Source organism: Dasypus novemcinctus, chromosome 2 (assembly GCF_030445035.2).
Source record: "Dasypus novemcinctus isolate mDasNov1 chromosome 2, mDasNov1.1.hap2, whole genome shotgun sequence".
In the NCBI taxonomy this organism is placed as follows: Eukaryota; Metazoa; Chordata; class Mammalia; order Cingulata; family Dasypodidae; genus Dasypus; species Dasypus novemcinctus.
The window spans coordinates 71381797-71402846 of NC_080674.1; the positions used below are offsets into that span (position 1 = coordinate 71381797).

Genomic DNA, 21050 nt, shown 5'->3' on the forward strand with positions numbered 1-21050 from the left:
TGTGGTGCAATACATGTGGATACGTCTTTCCAACCAAACTTTATAACTAAAATTTTGGAGGAATAAAGTGTCGGGTGAAGACATGTTTTTCTTACCAAAGTGATGACCACCCCTGGACCCTCCTTCAGAAGGAAAACCGTCCGCTCCAGGCCACACTCCGCCCGCCCTCCACAAACATTCCACTAGTTCTTCCTGACGCAGGAAGAGGTGCCAGCGCGCCCCAGCGCATCCCCCTTAGCCGCGGCACCCCGAGCCTCACCTCGGCGCCCCGTTTCCTCCCCCTCGAGGGCGCCGGGCCCGGCCCGAACCTTGTCGCTGTTCCTTTAACTTTGCGTGCTACAAGGGTGTGCGGAGAGAAGGGCCGGTTCCTCCCGCCTCCTTCTCTAGTTTCCTTCCCCCTCCCACCCGAGTTTCAGGTGAATGGGTCACCCAGGGCGGAGGCCAGCCGCACCACACGTCCTCGCGGGCGCCCACTGCCCCTCTCCCCCTCTCCCCGGCGGAGGCGGCAGGAGTCCCGGGAGAGCCGGCCGGAGCGCGCACGGGCCCTCCAGGGAGCAGCAGGTGGGACTCGCCCCGCCTCCGGCACTCGCGGCCGGCCTTTGGTGCGCATGCCCGGGGGCAGGGCGGCCGGTGGGGAAGGGGAGGTGGGGGAGGAGTGGGGAGGGCTGAGTCCCAGATCAATCCGGGCTGAGTGCTGGCTGCCCGCGGGGCGTCAGGTGCGCGCGCCAGGTGAGTGTGCTCCCGGTCTCCTGCAGCTCCTCGTCGGTCTGGCCTGGTGGTGGTGAGTGGGTGAGAATTGTGGGCAGTGCCAGGACGCACGGGAGCTCCAAGGTCCCCGTGGGGAACGGCGGCCTCTGTCTGGTAGGGGGTGCCGAGGGAGGACGCGCCGCGCTGCGCTAAGGGGCGGATTCGGCCCTCGGTTGGAGCTCGCGGGAACGGGAGAGGCGCGCGTCCGCGGAGGACCCGGCGCTCGGCAAACTTGTGAGCCTGGCTCCCGGGTAAGGGGCGCCTTAAAGCCGCGGATCAGCTTTAGTCACCGAAACGCGTAAAACCACCTCTACTCAGGCGGCGCGGGCGAACTTTTGGCTTTTACGGGGGTCGGAGGCTTGAGAACAGTGAGAAGCCTGCGTTCAGAATTCCTGCCTGCAGTTCTTGGGGTCCTCAGGGCGAGGGGCGCAGCACCCAGTGCCTCGGATCCCAAACCCGAGGGCTGGAGCGAGGCCGACTGCTCGCGGGCCGGGGCCGGGCGCTTTAGATTTAGGGGGACCTCCCTCATCATTTCCGCCCCCCGCACCCTCTTTTTGGGTATCTCGGGGAGAGAGGGTGTTGGCTTTAGCCTGTGAAGTATTCGTCGAGTCGCGTTATGGGCCAGACTTGCTTACTTTGGATCCACTTGAGAGTTGTGTGAGCTCCGTCGACTGCAGCCGGGGCCTGGGGATTTAATTTCTAGTGAAGGTGTGCTTCGAGGGAAGCTGCTTACGCTTCGGGTTCTCACCCGTGACGAACAGGCAAGGGCCAGGTAGGCGGACCTGCCTCCGGGCGGTCCCTGCTCCGCGCGCGCCGGCGCACCCTGCCCGGGGTGAGTCCGGGCTGGCGCGCGCCGAGGCCAGGTCCTGCTCGGGGCGGGGTGGGCAATGCTCGGCCTCGGGGGAGGGTCGGCCCGCCCGCAGCCAGCGGACATGTTGCCTGGGTCGGAGGAGGCGTGCGGGAGAGGGGGGTTGAGGGGCCAAGATGGCTTCTGCGCTTTGGGGCTGGAAGGCTCCTTGGGGATGGAAGAGCAAACCCGAGACCCTCATGTCCCAGGTGGGGCGGCTGGGCCCTAGAAGAAGCCACGGCATCCTAAGACCGGCCCTGGGGCTCGCTGGGCAAACTGCCCACCTGGGAAATGACTTTGGGCTGGGCGGCGAAAAGGCAGCCTTCCAGGTTAGTGTGTGGCCTTGCCTCACAACAGGTGTATCACTGGAATCCCTAGAAAAGGGGAATGCGTCACATGAAGGCACTTCTGGTGGTTCTTGGCGTAACTGAAAACTAGTTCTTTCTAGAAGGAGGTAGGCTTCTCAAACTACACATCCCCAAGTGTAATATTTCTTTTACACTGTTTATATGAATCCTTATTTTCTTTTCCTGGTGTTTTAAAATAGACATTTTAAATAGGGAAGAAACAGTCAAAACAGCACTTAAAAATTTTGTGTGTGTGTGTGTTTATTTAGTTATTAGGTACTTCCTTTGCGACCCACCCTTTGTTAGGGGATGGAAAGAAGAGATTAGCCAGGCAAGGAGCTTCCAGTCTGTTTCAGCAAATAATGTGACAGTATTTTATTGTGCCTTTTGTGTGCAGAGCACTGTGCTAAAAGGTTTATATACTGTAGGTCATGTAGCCATCCCAACAACTCTAAAAGGCAGATTTTATTAGAACCCCATTCTAAAGGTGGGGAAACATGTTACAAAAGGGCTGGCTTGAAAACTACTTCACCAAATGGGGAAGGGTATCTCGGAGGAGTACCAGTCCTTGATATTCCAGCACAGAACCATACTTGGTGGTTTTTCTGGAATTTGAAGAAATGTATTTACTGGGTGTTAGTTGTGTGAAGAACTTTGAAACATTCACTACAGGATTGAAATTGCACCTCTATTGTGGGCATTTGGTTTTATTAATAAGATACTGATTGACCATCACTTTGTGCCGAGACTACTTCTAGGCACCAGGGATATAGCATTGGTCAAAATAGGCATCTAAATGCTTGCTAAGTTGACATTCCAGCTGGGGCAGGGACAGTGACAGTAAGAAAAGAAAAAAAAAAATTTAGGATGAGGGGGCAAGTATGCTCTGAAAATGAAACGGGCTTGGTGTGATAGAATGAGGGCATCTCTGAGAAGGTGACATTTGAATTGAGACCTGAAAGGTTAAAAGGTACCTGCTGTGTGACATTCGGGGCTTTCTAGACAGGAAATGTGCAAGATCCAAAGTCCTTCTTGGATTGACACCTTCATTACAGGCAGCAATTCTCAAAGTATTTGGTGTGCTACAAAATCACCTGGAGGGAAGTGGATTTGGCTCAACTGATAGAGCATACATCCACCTACCACATGGAAGGCCCAGGGTTCAAACCCAGGGCCTCCTGACCTGTGTGGGGAGCTGGCCCATGCGCTGTGCTGATGAGCACAAGGAGTGCTGTGCCACTCAGGGGTGCCCCCATGTAGGTGTGCCCCACATGTAAGGAATGCACTCCATAAGGAAAGCCGCCCCGTGTGAAAAAAGTGCAGCCTGCCCAGGAGTGGCGCCGCACACACGGAGAGCTGACGCAGCAAGATGACAACAAAAAAGAGACACAGATTCCCAGTGCTGCTGACAAGAATACAAGTGGACACAGAACACACAGTGAATGGACACAGAACAGACAAGTGTGTGTGTGGGGGGGGGGGGACGGAAGGGGAGAGAAATAAATAAAAAATAAATCTTAAAAAAATATATTTAAAAAAATCACCTGGAGGGGAGTGGTATAGCTCAGTAGTTGAGCACCTGCCTCCTACATATGAGGTCCTGGGTTCAGTCCCCAGGATCTCCTTTTTAAAAACATCACCTGGAGAGCTTATTAAAAAGTGCAGTTTTCTGACACTATATATCTCTTTAATTTCAACATTTTATGCAATTTTTAAATGATGTGCCTATAATCTAAATAGAATCATTTAATGATATCCGGCACAAATGAAAGTTCTTTATGGTAAATTGATTATTGCATGCAATCTAAAAGAAACAGGTTGTTTTTCACTTATTGACATTTTGCTTTAAAGAATAATTTTGGGGTACAACATTTTCAGAATTTTCTTTTTCATCTTAGCTTAGTTTTCTATTAAGACAGCTTTTGGCCAGGAAAGATTTTTAAGCCTCTCAAGCCTTGAAAACTCTCACTGATAAAAAGTTTTTGGGGCTGAGAGCCCTGGTTCAGTCTTCTTGCTGTTACTGCCCCTCAAAATGGGAAATGGATGTTAAATCTTGGAAGTCCAGTGAATCCTGGAAAGAAGCATGTTATCAGTAAAATGTTGAGGTTGGACCTGCATGATTATTAATGTGCTCCATGCTTTTCTGGTTATTCTCAACCCAGCTGCATGAAAGACTCCATCGCATGGACTACAAATTCCATGGTTGATTGAGGCCTGGGGTCCCGGGAAGCGTTTGGCTGCAGGGGGGATTGAGGGAACTTTAACAGGTGATGGAACTATATCTTTAATGGTAAAGGCAAACTCCTTTTTTTAAAACATTATTTTATTTAAAAATTTTCAAAATTTACAAATGGTCTGTATCCACTAACCAAAAATTTCCCCATTTTTTGTATTTTAGCTTTAGCTTGAGATGCTGGTTGTCAGCATAAAATATTCAGTAGGGGTTTGGTACTTCCCTTCTTCCCCAACTCTAACTCAGTCTGACTTCCTGTCTCTTGAAAGAGCTTTTGTGAAGATGACCTGTGTACTCCTTTGGGCAATCCAGTGGTCTTATCACTCCTGGTGGTCTTACCACTCCTCATTTTGTTTTCCCTTCACTCATCCACACTTATTTACAAGATTCTGTTACTGTCGCTCTGCTAGTTGGTCCTCCTCCTTTGGCAGCTGGCGTCAATGTGCTGTTACAGGCTGCCTTAAAAGAGATTTTAGAAATCTCTAATCCAGTCTCCAAAATATATCAAATAACTCAAGCTTTGCATAAATGAAATGAGCTCAAATTGTTATTTGTTATTTTTTGTAGGGTGTGGGGGATATGGTTAAGGCAGAGAAATCTGACTCTGTTTTATGTGTGTGTATGTTTTTTTTTTTAAAACAGAAACCATTTGTAGGACTACAAAGACAGCTCTTCAGATATTTGAAGACTTTTAATGGCCCTTTTAATGTTGAGTTCTCCAGGTCTAGCATTTCCTGTTTTTCCAATCATTTGACTTACAGCATGGTTTTTCCAGATCCTTAACCATCTTAGTTACACTTCAGGAGAGACACCTAGTTGGAACGGGATGTACAAAATCAAGTTTATGCAGAAGTTTGTTTCTTTTTAATAATTGTATCATTCTTCCATCTGAACGCTAATTCTGTGAATACTTTGGGATGGCTTGTTAGCTTTTATTGAAATTTGCACCAGTGAAAAGCATTTACAAAAATAAACAGCTATTGTTAAAATCTTCCTTATTCTCTGAGTATGGTACTTACTGATTTTTTAAAATTGAGTTTACATTTTTTAATGATGTATTCATGCCATTAATATTTCAAAATGAACACAATGTATCTAAATACCTAAGCACTGAAATTTCTTTCAGAATGAGCACCCATCTGTGAATGCATTTGCTTGTCTTCTTTAGTACATTTTACTTAATTCTCCCTACCCAGAGGTCAGGATTATCCCTTCTTTGACATAGGAGGGCACCGAGGGTGGAGAAAGGTGATGGGCTTGTTGTAAGCTAGGAAATGGGGCTTTTAAAAGCCCTACCTTTGTTTTAACCCATCATCTGGCCTTATAGAGATCTTGATGAATGTTGAGGTACTCTTTGAGCAAGTGAGTTAGTTATCCTTTCTAGTGTTTTGTCATCTGCAAATCTGGATTATCTTGTCTCATCCACTTTATCTGTGGTCACAATTAGCCACCTTCCTTCAGGTGAACATCGTGGTCCATTTTTTTGTGTTAATTAGGTCCACACTGTCTGTATACAAGGATTACTCACAATTCACAGGATTCTCTCTGCATTCCCTTATGGTAAACACAAAAAGGAAAATGAGTTTGGTATGGTTGAATACAAACCCCATACAGAGAATTCCAACATATCCCTATCCCCTGATACCAAGATCCACCAATTTTACCATTTTGCTACATTCTGTCTATCCATTAATCTATCAGTCTAGCTATCTATCCATTTATTTGTCTATTAATTTATATATCAGTCCATTTTCTGGTCACTTGAGTATAGGTTTTATACATCATGCTTCTTGAACTTTTGATACTGCCATTTACATTTTCTAAGAAGAAGGCTCTTCACTTACATATTTACCTTAAATACAGTGGTAAAGTTCAAGAAATTTAACATCACAAATTGCATGCTTATATATTGAGTCTAAAACTACTGCTTTCTCATTACATTTTATGCATTTGCCATTTAGAACCTGTAGATAATAAAAAGTGGAGTTACAAACCAAAGATACGATAGTGCTGGCATTTACATTTATCTTTGTCATTATCCTTACCATAGATCTTTATTTCTTCATGTGGCTTCTATCTGTTGTCCAGTGTTCTTTCTTTTCAACATGCAGAACTCTCCTTAGCATCTCTTATAGGGCTGATGTAGTGGTGAAGTCTCTCAACATTTATCTGGGAATATAATCTCCCCCTTTATTTTATTAATTTAATTTAGTTTAATTAAAATTTTTAGGAGGTACAGGGGGATTGAACCCAGGACCTTGTACACAGGATGAAGGCCCTCAACCACTGAACTACCACTCCCCAATGTGAGTTGGTTTTTTTGTTTGTTTTTAGAACATACCAGAGATCGAACCCAAGACCCCGTATATGGGAAACAGGAGCTCAGTCACTTGAGTTACATCTATCTCCTCTCCCTTTTTTTTCCCCAAAGATTTATTTATTTATGTTTCCCCTTCCCCTCCTCCTGCCCTGCTGTTTTTGCTGTCTGTGTTGTCTTCTCTTCTCATTTTCTGTCCTCTAGGATTCACTGGGATTCGATCCTGGGGACCTCTGATGGGGAGAGAAGTTCCCTGTCTCTTTTTGATGCGTCCTTATCTTGCTGCATGACTCACTTGCGCCGGCACTGGCCACTTGCACTCACTATGCAGGCACTCACTTGCCATGCAGGCACGCTTTCTCTTATTTTTCACCAGGAGGCCCTAGAATTCGAACCCAGGTCCCCCATATGGTAGGCAGAGAGCTCTGTCATTTGAGCCACATCCGCTTCCCTTATTTTTGAAACTTATTTTTTGAAAAACAGTTTTACCAGTTACAGAATTCTTGGTTGGCAGTGGTTGGTTGGTTGGTTGGTTGTTTTTTTTGCTTTCAGCTCTTTAAATATGTCATCCCACTGCCTTCTTGCCTCCATGGTTTCTGAAGAGAAATTGGCACTTAATGTTATTGAGAATCCCTTGTTTGTGGCAAGTACTTCTGTCTTGTGACTTTCGGAATTCTCTATCTTTGGCGTTTGACGGCTTGGTTATAATATGCTGTAGTGGGGATCTGTTTGGGTTTATTCTCTGTGGAGTTCATTGAACATCTTGGATGTGTATATTCCTGTCTTATGTTAAATTTGGAAAGTTTTCAGCCATTATTTCTTTGGATATTGTCTTTGCCCCTTTCTTTCTTCTTCTGGGACTCAACAATATTTACATTAGGATGCTTGATGCTGTCCCACAGGTTCCTCAGGCTCTGTTTACTTGTCTTCATTCTTTCTGCTCCTCATATTGGATGACCCTTCAGAGTCACTGATTCTTTCTTCTGTCAGCTTCAGTCTGATGTTGAACCTCTTTAGGGAATTTTAAATTTCTCTTACTGTGGTCTTCGGTTCTCTTTGGTTCCTTTCCGTGATTTCCATTTCTCTGTTGGTATTCTTTTTGTGTTCATCTGTCATTTTTCTGATTTCCTTTAATGTCCATGTTTTCATTTAGTTCTTTGAGCTTATTTAGGACCACTTTTTTTTTTTAAAGCCCCTGTCTGATAGTGTCCCACGTCTTGTTCTCCTCATTGATGGTGTCTGATGCTTTAGTTGTCTCCTTTGCCTGGGCCATCACTTCCTGGTTCTTTGTATGTTTTATAACCTTTTGTTGAAACCTTGGTATTTTGATATTTTGCTGTGTTATTACTGGAATTTAGATTCCTGAGGCAAGTGTTCCTTAAGCTTGTCTCCAGCTAGTCTTATGACAGGAGCTTTCCTTGAATGCCAGGAGCTAACAAAAAAAAAAAGGAAGGGAAAAAGAAAACATCTTCCCCTCCCCTCCACCCCTCATTGACCTGTGGGAGTGTTCTCCTTCAGGGCTTACTCATACGGGTGAGTTTAGAGAATAGGTCCAGGCCAAAGTGTAGGGGGCTGCCCTGTTCCTTTCTGAGCATGTGCTTGTCTTGGGCATGTGCATATGGCCCTGGGAATTCCCCTATGTATGGTTAGGAATGCCTCCCCTTTCCTAGGAAACAGTTTTCTCATAGTCCCAGGCATGGCACTTTATATCCTATAGTCAACAGTCTCTTGCCCAGGCAGCTTGACTGGACTGCTTTCCCACAGTTCCATGAGCTGACTTCTCTACTCAGGGCAAATTCTAGGATGGCGAGCCCCGCCGGCCACCACCAGACTGAAGGGGCCAGTCATGCAAGCTCCCAGTATGTGCACATAGGTTGTTCAGCCCCTCCTCAGTAGGAACCAGGGATCAGAACTGGGCATGTGGGGCTGGCTCCACAGTGAGGAGTGGGTGATGGGCCAGCCAGGGTGCCACAGCGTCCTGCCACTTTTAAGTAGCCTTTCGTTGATTTGACTCCCGCCCTGTTACTACAGTCCTTTAACTGTTTTCAGGAGCTTTGAGAAGGATGTTTCTGCCAGTTCTTGCTGGTTGTCCAAAGCTTCTGTGGGGGAGTAGGGGTGGAATCCAGAAGTGAATTCTCCCTCCACCCTCTTGAGCCTAGATTTTTGACAAACTCTAAGTTTCAACCTAAGGCTAAATTTATTTGGAGTTTTCAAAAATTACCACTGAGCCTGGAATATTTGGGATAATCTTGAATGGCTGAGTAGTAGGCATGAAAGGATAAGATTCTTCTAAGTTCGGTTTGTTACTGTTTGACATTCAGCTTCAGAAATAGGGTCCCGCATTGTACCTTAATGGTGTTTAAATTCAGTTTTTCTTAATGCTCTTTTTTTGAACATCACTTAGGAATCCACTTAATCTGGACTTTGGTCCTTTCATAGCAGTGCAGCATCTTTGGCCTAAGTTGCTCATTTAGAATATGGACCATTAGAATATGGAGAAATTAACTTGGGTATTAGTTATAGGACTGTATACACTTATGATTTATACTTGAATGAAATGATTAAAAAAAGTAAAAGACTTGAGAGAAGTGCCTTCCATCACCGTGTTTGGAAAATTATGCGAATTGTGTTGATACTTGTAGCATTAGTTATAATCTTTTCTTTGTGGTTTTTCTTAATATGCATTTGAGCAATATTTTTGGAATTTGATGGAGAGTTGCTGCCTTTTTTTTAAAGAACAAAAATTTTAAAGAGTACCTATTGGTTCATAACAGTGATGTATGATTGCAAAGACTTTATTTGAAAACGTAAAAATACTAGACACTTGAATATACTCAAATTATATATTTTGCTCATTCATCAGTAGTACCTTACTAAAGTTAATCTATTAACTTTTCTATCTTCAACCTGAAAACACAAGTTTTTCCAAGCAAAATATACAGATATTTTAGCTCCTACTGTGTGCTGAGCATTGTTTCTGCTCAGTGAACAAAATAGGCAAACATTCCTGCTCTCATGGAGTTTACCTTCCAGTGGATCTGAAATTTCCCTTATTTACCAATCACTGGTATAACCTGGAAAGAATTTAGAGCTGGCTCAATGTTGGGCAAGAGTGAAGTGTTGTAGCTATAGGGGCAAAATACCTTGCACTGGTCTCTAGCACTGGATTTTCCAGAATAAACCTCTCACTTCTTTGGTGTAGGCATTGTGTTTACCATATCTCACTGCTTGTGACCGTCCTGGAGAGCTTTTGGTGTCAGGTGGATGGCTACCAGCTTCACTGCTCACGGACATGAACACCAGGATATTTCCCTGCACACAAAACCTAGAATGTCCAAAATGGAGGCCAGGTTTTTGAACTGTGGAGTGGAAAGCACCTGGCATCTGGGTTCAAATGGCAGCTCAGTTACTAGCTTCCATCTCACCTTGAACAAATTACTTAATCTCTCTGACCCTTTCTGCATCTGTAAATTGCCTAGTCAACCACAGAGGGTTGTTTTGAGAATGAATTGAGGATTTTCTGTAAAGCACTTGATGCATGGCAGGTATCCAATGAATGTTGGTTTCCTTCCTACTCTCCTGCCTCTTAAACCAGTCCTTCTCACCTGACACCAGATTTGCTGCTACTGATTCCTAGTGCCCCTTCCATCCCTTCTGTTTGCCTTTCTAATCTTGTTTGAAATTGAACTTCTTTAGAGCTCCTCTGCTGAAAATCATGAACGGGCTACATTTCTACCTGAATGAAATGAGGACTTCCCACTAGGCTTTCAAATCCCTCCATGTTCTTACCACATCCCAGTCTATGTAGCCTTATTTCAGTAGAGTACACTATTCCAGCATGCCTGGTTTCTCCCTGTCCCACAGACCAGCCCCTACCTAGCCTAGATTGGCCTCTCTTCTTCCTCCCCACTCTTCCTCCCTCATTCCTTTAAGTCTCCTTAAAGTCTTCCCTAGTTACCCCACTCTGCACTTTCTCAGGTAGTTCAGATAGTGCTTGAGGTAGTTGCTGTTTTCTTATTTCATTTCCTTTCTCCATGTAGTTAGTGAACTTCCTAAGAACTGTGCCCCATATATCTACAGGCTCCCGTGGTAAAGGGTTGGTTCTTAATGAATACCTGTTGATTAAGTGGAATTGCCTCAGAGATGTTTAGACATTTGTCCTCTGAGGAATTTGATAACAAAATCATTCTGCTTTTCTCTTTGAAAAGTCCTCTTTAATACTATGTGTGCTTAATGTTTCGCCCGTTTTGTGAAAATTGTGCTAATTTTTGAAGACTTAGAAAAGGAAATAAGGCAAAAGTATTCGAAAAGTTACCATCCATAAATAAGCTTTGTAATCATTTTAATGATAAAGATATTCTCTTTTTTTTTTTTTTTTTGCTGTACCAGGACCTCATACGTGGGAAACTGGCACTCAACCACTGAACCACATTGGCTCCCCTGAGTTGTTTTTTGTTTGTTTGTTTGCTTATTGTTTGTCTTTGTTTTAAGGAGGCACAGAAACCAAACCCAGGACCTCCCATGTGGGAAGCAGGCACTGGAGCCACATCCACTCCCCCAGGCATTTAAAAAAACTGATTACATTATGCCTTAGTTACCATTGAAGGCCTAGTATGTGCTAGACCCTGCTGTATAGGCACTTTCATATGCATTCTCATTTTATATGAACTTCCAAAAGTATTATGAAACAGAATAAATTTGTTTTGAGAATTTTTTATCTCCTTTTTCTTTACACATTTTCTTTGTTCTTTGAAATTACTAATTTAAAAATATCATTTTACCCGTGCTATAAAAGTTTGTGAAATTATCATTACTATAACTTAGAATTTCAAGTTCAAAAAATATTTTATGCCAGTGATATGCAAAGCATAATTCTGGGTGCTTTGAAATATTTGAGGTTCAATGATTCCTGTTGTGCTCAAGGAATTAATGATCCAGCATGTAAGCATGGCAGTGGAAAGGACTAGAGAAGTAGCTGTGGAATAAGTGGTTAATTAGAGGTTGATATCATTAGCTTTCTCACTGACTTCAGAGCACTCTGAGTACTACCGTAATGTTATTACTCTACTCTTACTGCTTAGGTTGGCTTGTCTTGGGAGCTGTGAGGGGTTGTTCATCGTGACATCACGTGACCATTGACATCCACCATGTCATCCCGGCCTTTTGAAAGTCCACCTCCTTACAGACCTGATGAATTGTAAGTAAATTCTTTAGGTTTAAAAAAAAATTAAATGTATCACTTGCAAAAAAAATTATATGTAACTGAAACATAATCTATTAAGTATTTGTTTGCTTTTTAAAATAAAACGTGTAAATTTAAATTATACCAAAAGGAATACAGTGAAAAGTGTTTTCCTTTTACCCTTTACTTCCAGGATGATAATTTCCTTTTGCAGAAGCCATTATTGTCACCAGTTTCTTAAGTTTCCTTCAAGAGAGAGTTTAATTTAATATTTGTGTGTCTATTTATTCCTTTTTTTTTAAAAGATTTATTTATTTATTTAATTCCCCACCCCCACCCCGGTTGTCTGCCTTGTCTGTTCTCTGTGTCTGTTTGCTGTGTCTTGTTTCTTTGTCCGCTTCTGTTGTCGTCAGCGGCACGGGAAGTGTGGGCAGCGCCATTCCTGGGCAGGCTGCACTTTCTTTCACGCTGGGCGGCTCTCCTTATGGGGAGCACTCCTTGCGCGTGGGGCTCCCCTATGCGGGGGACACCCCTGCTTGGCGCGGCACCCCTTGTGCGCATCAGCACTGCGCATGGGCCAGCTCCACACGGGTCAAGGAGGCCCGGGGCTTGAACCGCGGACCTCCCATGTGGTAGACGGACGCCCTAACCACTGGGCCAAGTCCGTTTCCCTGTTTTTCACAAATGGTATGAAGTTTCTACATCAATGCCGTGCTTAGATGGCCTTTGGCAACATGTTACCACTTTCATTGTGACAGCTTTATTGAGATACAATTCATATACCACATGATTCACTTATTTTGAGCGTACAGTTCAATGATTTTTATTATATGCATTTGTGCCAACATCACCGTATCAACTTTAGAACATTCCCATCATCCCTAAGAGAAACCCAGTCCCCATCAAGTTACATCCCATTTCTCCCCAGCTCCAGGCAACCACTTACCTATTTTCTGTCTAATAGATTTGCCTATTCTGGACATTTCACATAAATGGAATCATACAATATGTGATCTTTTGTGACTGGCGCCTTACACTTAGCATATTGTTTCCATATTATCAATTTTAAAAGTAATTGCTGCCATTATATAAAATAAGCAAAGTTGAGGGTTCTTGAATTCTTTAGTCACTTGGGGATTTAACAGTCAGTTTTTAAATTTCAAATTTGCATGCAGCATTGATGAAGGATCTCTAACTTTAACTGTGTGTGTGATGATATAGTGGGGGTTGTGTTCCTATTATGTAGTCTCCTTCGTGCACATGGTACCTGCACATGGTAGTGCTTAGTTGTTTATAGCAATATGGTCCTTAAAATGTGCTGGAGAACTTATTAATTGAGTAGTGCTCCATTAACCTGATACTTATTTTTTGTTGCTTTTTAAAAAACAGTGGTGAAATGTAACATACATATAAAAAAGGGCACAAAACATATGTATGGTATAATTAAAGACAAAGTAAAACACCTGCACAGTCATCACCCAGGTCGAGAGACAGAAACCACCCTAAAAGTCTTTGTTTGTCCTCTCCTTTTCCAAAGGAAACCACTCTCCTGACATACAGTGATCACTTGCATGTTTTTCTTTATTATTTTATAACTTTATATATCCTAAACAATACAGTTTAGTTTTACTTGTTTTTAAACTTTATAAAAATGTAATAATGCTGCTATATGTATTCTTTTCTGTCTTGTTTCTTTTCTGCCTTGTTTATAACATTTATATAATAATGTTGCATGTAGTTACAGTTCATTATGGTTTGTATCATAGCAGTGCTATAGAAATACAATGCAAGTCATGTATGTAATTTTATATTTTCTTATAGCCACATTAAAAATAAAAGTAAAATAAATTGTCATAATATATTTCACTTAACATATCCCAAACTTCAACATGTAATTGATACAGAAATTATTCATGAGTTACTTTACATTCTTTTCTCACACTAAGTTTTTGAAATTTGGTATATATTTTACATTTACAGCGTACCTCAGTTGGGGGTAGTCATGTTTCAAGTGCTCAGTAGTCACATATGGCTAGTAGTTTTTGTATTGGGCAGTGCAACTCTGTTAGCCTCTATTATAATGATATAGCATGGCTTATTTAACCAGTGTGCTGTAGATGGATATGTGGATTGTTTCCAGTTTGGGGTTATCATAAACAGTGCAACTGTGAGCATTACTCTGTTGGTGGGAATATAGTAAAACCATTTTGGAAAAAGTTTGATATTGTCCAGTGAACAGAAGAAAAAAAATCTATGATCCAGAAAATCTTCTCCTGTGTATAAACCCAAAAAAAAATTAGTGCTTGTGTGTCCCAGGATATACTTTTAAGGTTGTTCAGAGCTACTGTTCATGACAGCCTCAAATGGAGATAGCCCAAATTTCTGAGAAGAATGGATTGTGGAATTTTCATACCTGACAATTTCAAAGACCAGCTATTAATGTTCCTGCCTATTTCCCTGTTTCCTTTTCATTCTTATATACTCAGGTAATTTTATTGAATTGTTGTGTTCAGTAGCACCAGGTAGTAAGATGTCTTGCTTTGGAATGTGGAAGATATGTAGAAATGATGATGGGGAAAAAAAGGGGGCTGGGGTCAGTTCAGGAATTGAATTTTGCCTCCAATATGTCTGCCACAAGCAGGCTGTTTATGATTAAGTTATTGGAGTTTGCGAAGTATTTTTATAAAGGAGATTCAAGATTCAATGCGGTATCAATCTGATAAACCCTCATTCCATACTTGCTACTTTTTAGCTCTTACTGTATTACATAATCATGTAGTCATTTGTTTAATATCTTTCTGCCCTGATAGATTCTAAACTTTGTGATGGGCCTGGAGTGAGTTTTGTTTATTGTATTCCCCAGAGCCCAGACATATTAGCCTGGCAACTTCAGTAAAGTGTTCTCAAAGAAATACATGAGTGATGTACTTTTTTTTTTGTCTTTATTTTTTTTAATGTTACATTAAAAAAATATGAGGTCTCCATTTTACCCCCCACCCCTCACCCCACTCCTCCCATACCAACAATCATGGGACATTCACTGCATTTGGTGAATACATTTTTGAGCACTGCTGCACCATACAGATAATGATTTACTTTATAGTTTACACTTTCCCCCAGTTCACCCAGTGGGCCATGGCAGGACATACAATGTCCAGCAACTGTCCCTGCAGTACCACCCAGGACAACTCCAAGTCCTGAAAATGCCCCCACAGCATATCTCTTCTTCCCTCTCCCTACCCTCAGCAGCTGCTGTGGCCACTTTCTCAACATCAATGCTACATTTTCTTCCATTACTGATCTCAATAGTTCCAGAATAGAATATCAGTAAGTCCACTCTAATCCATACTCCATTCCTCCATCCTGTGGACCCTGGGGTGGTTATGTCCACTCCACCTCTATATCGAGAGGGGGCTTAGATTCCACATGGATGCTGGATGCAATTCTCCTGCTTGCAGTTGTAGGCACTCTTGGCTCCCTGGTGGTGTTTGTTTTTAAACACTTAACAATGAGCTAAATATTCACGTTCTGTTTAGATAACTATAATATAAAAAAACATGTACTTTCTTAAGGAGGAGAGCTGGGCTACCAGGAGTTGCACATGACCCCGGGTAGGCCAGTCTAAGTGTCATGTCTGAATCTACCAGTCTTGAGTCACACAGGCAAAAGGGTTGAAACCATTGTTTTAAACTGCCTGGGGGTTATAAGATTTAACTTGTATGGAATGCTTAATTTGAGAATTTCACACATTCACCAGGTGATTGTAATACGTAGGGAGTTTTTAGAACATTTGCACCATAGTATGGTAAGCCAGTGGTTCTCAAAATACAGTTCCCAAACTGGCAACATCAGCATCACCTGGAAACTTGTTTGACCCCAGCTGCAGAATCAGAAACTTAAGGTGTGGGGGTCAACAATCTGTGTTTTCACAAGCCATCCAGGTAGCTCTGAATGCACAGGTGTCCTTAGGATTCAGTGAGGCAGTACTAATAGTTTCGTTAACCCATGGATTATTTAAATTATCCAAGTACATTATGTGTTCTTTCTGCTTAAAGCCACCAGAAAGTGCTAACTGGTCTTGTTTTCACATGCATTTCAGCAAACCAAATCATTATGCACCAAGCAATGACATATATGGTGGAGAGATGCACGTTCGACCAATGCTTTCTCAGCCAGCATATTCTTTCTACCCAGAAGATGAAATTCTTCACTTCTACAAGTGGACCTCTCCTCCAGGAGTGATTCGAATTCTGTCCATGCTCATTATCGTGATGTGCATTGCCATATTTGCCTGTGTTGCCTCTACACTTGCCTGGGACAGAGCCTATGGAACTGCTTTAATGGGAGGCTACCCATATGGAGGAGGAGGTAGCTTCGGTGGCTTTGGAAGTGGCTATGGCTATGGCTATGGTTATGGTTACGGCTATGGAGCAGGCTACACAGATCCGAGAGCAGCAAAAGGCTTCCTACTGGCTATGGCTGCCTTTTGTTTCATTGCGGCATTGATGATATTTGTTACCAGCGTTATAAGATCTGAAATATCCAGAACAAGAAGATATTACTTGACTGTGATAATAGTGAGTGCTATTCTGGGCATTATGGTATTTATTGCCACAATTGTGTATATAATGGGAGTCAACCCAATGGCCCAGGCTTCTGGATCTTTGTACAGTTCTCAGATATATGCTCTCTGCAATCAGTTTTCTGCATCTACAGCTACTGGACTCTACGTGGATCAGTATTTGTATCACTTCTGTGTGGTGGATGCCCAGGAGGTATGAGTAGTGTTTTTTTTCTCTCCCTCTCCTTAGGTCAGAGGCTCTCAATTCAGGATGCCCAATAGAAGCACTTGGGGAATGTTAAAAAAATGTTGATGCCAAGGCCACATCTCTGACAGATTACATCAGTATTTGGGAAAGGTGTTGCAATATTTTTTCTTTACAGCTTTGTTAAGATATAATTACCACATAATTTGCCCATTTAAAGTACAATTCAGTGGTTTTTAATACATTCACAGCATTGTGCAAAATTACAGAACATTTTTTATCATCCCAAATAGAAACTTCCATTAGAAGGAAAAGAAGCAAACTCTACCCCCCACCCCCCAAATCCATAGGCAACCACTTACCTACTTTCTCTCTCTACGGATTTCCCTTTTCTGGGCATTTCATATATATAGAATCATATAACATGTGCTCCTGTGTGATTGGCTTCTTTCACTTAGCCTAAATGTTTTCAAGGTTCATCCATGTTATCACTTGTAGCAGTATTTTATTCCTGAATAATAGTCCATTGTATGGATATGCCAGATTTTTATTTATCCATTCATTGGTTGATGAACATTTGGGTTTTTTCTACTTTGGTTGTTATGAACAATGCTGTGAACATTTGTGTACATAGTTTTTATGTGAACATATGTTTTCATTTTTCTTGGGTATATAACTGCATGAATTTCTGGGTCTTATGGTAAATCTGTGTTTACTATTTTGAGGAACTGCCAAACATTTTCCAAAATGGCTACACTATTTTACATTCCCACCAGTAATATATGAGGGTTTCGTTTTCTCTGCAACCTCATCAACACTTGTTATTATCTGTTTGATTTTAACCATACTGGTGACTGTGATGTGGTACAGCATTTTGTGGTTTTGTTTTGCATTTCATTAGTGGCTAATGATATTAAACATGTTTTCATGTGCTTATTGACCATTGGTGGTCTCTGTTTTCTTTGAAGAAACATTTATTCAGATCCTTTGCCCACTTATTAATTGGGCTGTCTTTTTTATTAGTAAGTTGTAAGAATTCTTTATATGTTCTCTCTATAAGTTCCTTATCAGATATGATTCGCAAATATTTTCTCTCATTCTGTGGGTTCTCTCTTCACCTTCTTAATGGTGACCTTTGATGCACAAAAGTTTTTAATTTTGATCAAGTCCAGTTTAACTTTTCTTTTGTCATCTGTGCTTTTTGCGGCATATCTAAGGCTTTGCCTAATTCAAGATCATATAGATTTACTCCTATTTTTCTTGAATAGTTTTATAATTTTAGCTCTTACAGTTAAGTCTATGATTGATTTTAACTATGATCAATTTTAAGTTAATTTTGGGCATGATGTATGGAAAAGGTCCAGCATTTCTTTGCATGTAAATACCAAGTTGTCCAGCATCATTTGTTGAAAGGGCTATTCTTTTCCCCATTGAAATGCCTTTGTAACCTTGTCAAAAATCAGCTGATCATAAATGTGAGGGTTTATTACCAGACTTTCAGTTCTATTCTATTGATCTATATTGATTACTTGATTACTGTAGCTTTGCTCTAGGTTTTGAAATTGGGAAGAGTGAGTCCTTCAACTTTTCTTTTGCAATATTATTTTGGTTATTCAGGATCACATGCATTTATTTTTTATATCAGTCTTACAAATCTATATGAATTTTAGGATCAACTTGTCAATTTCTTCAAAACCAGCTGGGAGTTTGAACTGTTGCATTGAATCTGTGATCAATATTAGATAGTCTTGCTGTCGTAACAATATTAAATCTTCCTATTAATAAACATAAGGTTCTTTACATTTATTTAGGTCTTCTTTAATTTCTTTCAAAAGTATTTTGTAGTTTTCAGAGTGCATGTCAGTATTCTTTTTTTTTTTTTTTTTTAATTTTATTTCTCTCCCATCCCCCCCACCCCAGTTGTCTGTTCTCTATGTCTGTTTGCTGCATCTTCTTTGTCCGCTTCTGTTGTTGTCAGTGGCATGGGAATCTTTGTTTCTTTTTGTTGCATCATCTTGCTGTGTCAGCTCTCCATATGTGCGGCGCCGTTCCTGGGCAGGCCGCACTTTCTTTCACGCACTTTCTTTCACGCTGGGCGGCTCTCCTTACGGAGCGCGCTCCTTGCGCGTGGGGCTCCCCTATGCGGGGGACACCCCTGCGTGGCAGGGCACTCCTTGTGCACATCAGCACTGCGCATGGACCAGCTCCACACGGGTCAAGGAGGCCCGGGGTTTGAACCATGGGCCTCCCATTCAGTATTCTTAAAACCTATCCAGTGATTGAAATATTCAGGCAGGGTTGAAAGCCCTGCCATCTAGAACCATGGTCACCTAATTATATTAACAAAGAAAATGTTTCTGGATTACTAATCTTATTTTCCTTGGAATTTTTTCCCCCTTATACTGATTCAGGAATTCCCATTCTTTTACCTGAATGAGTCACTCTTTTGGGGTTAGACCTTCTTCAGTAACTACCTTTATTTTGAAGACTGAAATGTTTTCTGTGCGAATTTAGGCTTCCAGAGGGTTTGTTATTGCCATTTAGATGTGTCTGTGGTAAATAAGGGTTGAGGTTTGGTATTTTTGTCTTACCCAGCCCCTGTCCCTCTTAGTCCTCTGACTACCTGAAATCTGTATTCTTTGGAAAAGGATGTCACTGTCAGGCAACTGAAAGGAGAGCCTTCTGTTACCCATTAGCACACATCCAGGGCAGAATCCTGGTAGCTGCCACGACTTCAAGTTCAGGTCAACGTACCACTTAATGCCTATCAGACATTGGGAGACGTGTTGCAGGGCCCTTTCTAGAAAGTATTCAAGAGACTCCTAAAACAAACCTACCAGACCAAATGCATCATTTGCTCTAGTGATAGCTTGACCAGATCTGCATTCTCATAATTTATGGTAAAGCAGATCCTCCATCAACTGAAATTTACTTTCAGTGTAAAAAGATTTGCCAAGCATGTATTATGAACTAGATTATAAGCATGATTGGTAACATTTTTCAAACCCTTTAGAAGTATACCAATGACTGAGTTCATTATTGGCCATTCTCATCTGTTCATAAAAGTATGGCCTGTCATTTCATAGAGACCTTGGGCCTAGTTTTTTATTTTTATCTCTGAAATGGAGTTGCCTAACTTTAAGCATATTCTGAGGATTCAGTCAAATAGTGTATATGCATGTGTTCTGCTAGCCTTAGCCCAGTTGTTAGGTTTTAGGATATTTCTATAATAATTTGTTTCAATTTTGTATCAGTTAAATCACAGATATTTAATAGGGCCTTAGATAGATGTAGATTTTAGTAATTTGTTGAGAATGGATTGGGTTAAATAAGCAATTAAAACCTACTTATATCAATATCTTTACTTCCCTTTTTAGGCTATTGCCATTGTGCTGGGTTTCATGGTTATTGTGGCTTTTGCTTTAATAATTTTCTTTGCTGTGAAAACTCGAGGAAAGATGAACCAGTATGACAAGTCGAATATTTTGTGGGACAAGGAACACATCTATGATGAGCAGGCCCCCAATGTCGAAGAGTGGGTGAGTATAAAAAATGTCAGTAGGTTTTAGTCTCTGAGCTTGACTTTTAGTGCTTTATAAAACTTTGTTCTCAGAATTATTGTCTGTGTGTGTTACAAAAGATGTTGCCTCAGTTTTTACTCAGAATTTTTAAAAGGGTAGCATAAGTGGCAATCCTTTCTCAGAAATCCTGTTAGGATGTTGTCATCAGCATCCTCAGAAACTGCCATGATAAGATTCTTTGACCAGATTGACTTTATGCCATGAAGATTGGATGGGAGTGCTGGACACTCATTCCAAAATAGGTTTGTTTGGGCAAGTAGGGTTAGGGTAAGGAGGGGTAAGGGCAGGGTACTGTTGTTCTGGTTTTGGGTAAAAGCTTTGATATTGATAGTTTTGAATGCTCCTTTAGCTCTAGTATATAAGAAGTCTGTTTTTTTGTTGTTGTTGTTTTGGGTTTTTTTTTTTTAAGAAATTTAGAATGTAGATAGAATTTTTCATAGTTAGTTAGGGAGCAATATTGATGCAGTCTTAAGAAAGCCAGAAAGGGTATAGCATGTTTGTGGCAGTGAGATAGATTTTAGTTTTGCTCCCTTGCCCTCTATTTGAAGCTTTGTTTTGTTTTTGTGTTTTTGTTTTGTTTTCCATTTTTATCCTTATTTCCTTCCCTATGATTTATATAAGGTGTGAAGGTGTTGTAGAATATTTTCTTTCGACCTTTATCTCCAGGCAAGGCCACCTGGAGAAGGAATAGGACAGTCTATTGTGTGCTGTGAAGTCCTGTTTCGCTGAGAGTTTCTGGGTGTGTCAGTTTTCATTGGCTGTTGGATTTGTTTACTTAAGGTTTCGAGAGCCTGAAAAAAAAAACCTTGACTCAAGGGAGACCTTGCCAGTATTATAAGAATCAGAGTGAACTTTGGCCTGTCATCTGATTTTTCTGTCACGAAGGTTTAATCAGTTCTAGGTGATTTCGATAATTGGGGAAAAGATAGGCATATCTACTTATGGAGGTGTTGATGGTACTAAAGCTGAAAGGGTTACTTAAATTGTAAAAAGGCATTATTCTTTTAAAGATTCCTCAATGAATTCCTTG

The 21050-nt window shown here is 41.5% G+C and overlaps 1 protein-coding gene across 9 annotated transcripts in view; it reads left to right on the forward strand.

Moving 5' to 3' along the window:
• Positions 1-217: 217 nt before the first annotated feature.
• OCLN (occludin) overlaps positions 218-21050 on the forward strand; it is a 56681-nt gene continuing 35848 nt past the window's right edge. Inside the window, exons 1-4 of one of the 9 annotated variants that reach the window (XM_058309765.1) lie at positions 218-561; positions 11573-11688; positions 15773-16448; positions 19817-19978. In XM_058309765.1, coding sequence (XP_058165748.1) covers positions 11639-11688; positions 15773-16448; positions 19817-19978 — 888 coding nt within the window. In that variant the 5' untranslated portion in view covers positions 218-561; positions 11573-11638. Of the gene's footprint in view, positions 562-581; positions 782-824; positions 999-1808; positions 1924-11572; positions 11689-15772; positions 16449-19816; positions 19979-21050 lie in introns of those variants that run through there. The other 8 variants (XM_058309784.2, XM_058309778.1, XM_058309792.2 and 5 more) reach the window with 8 other exon arrangements.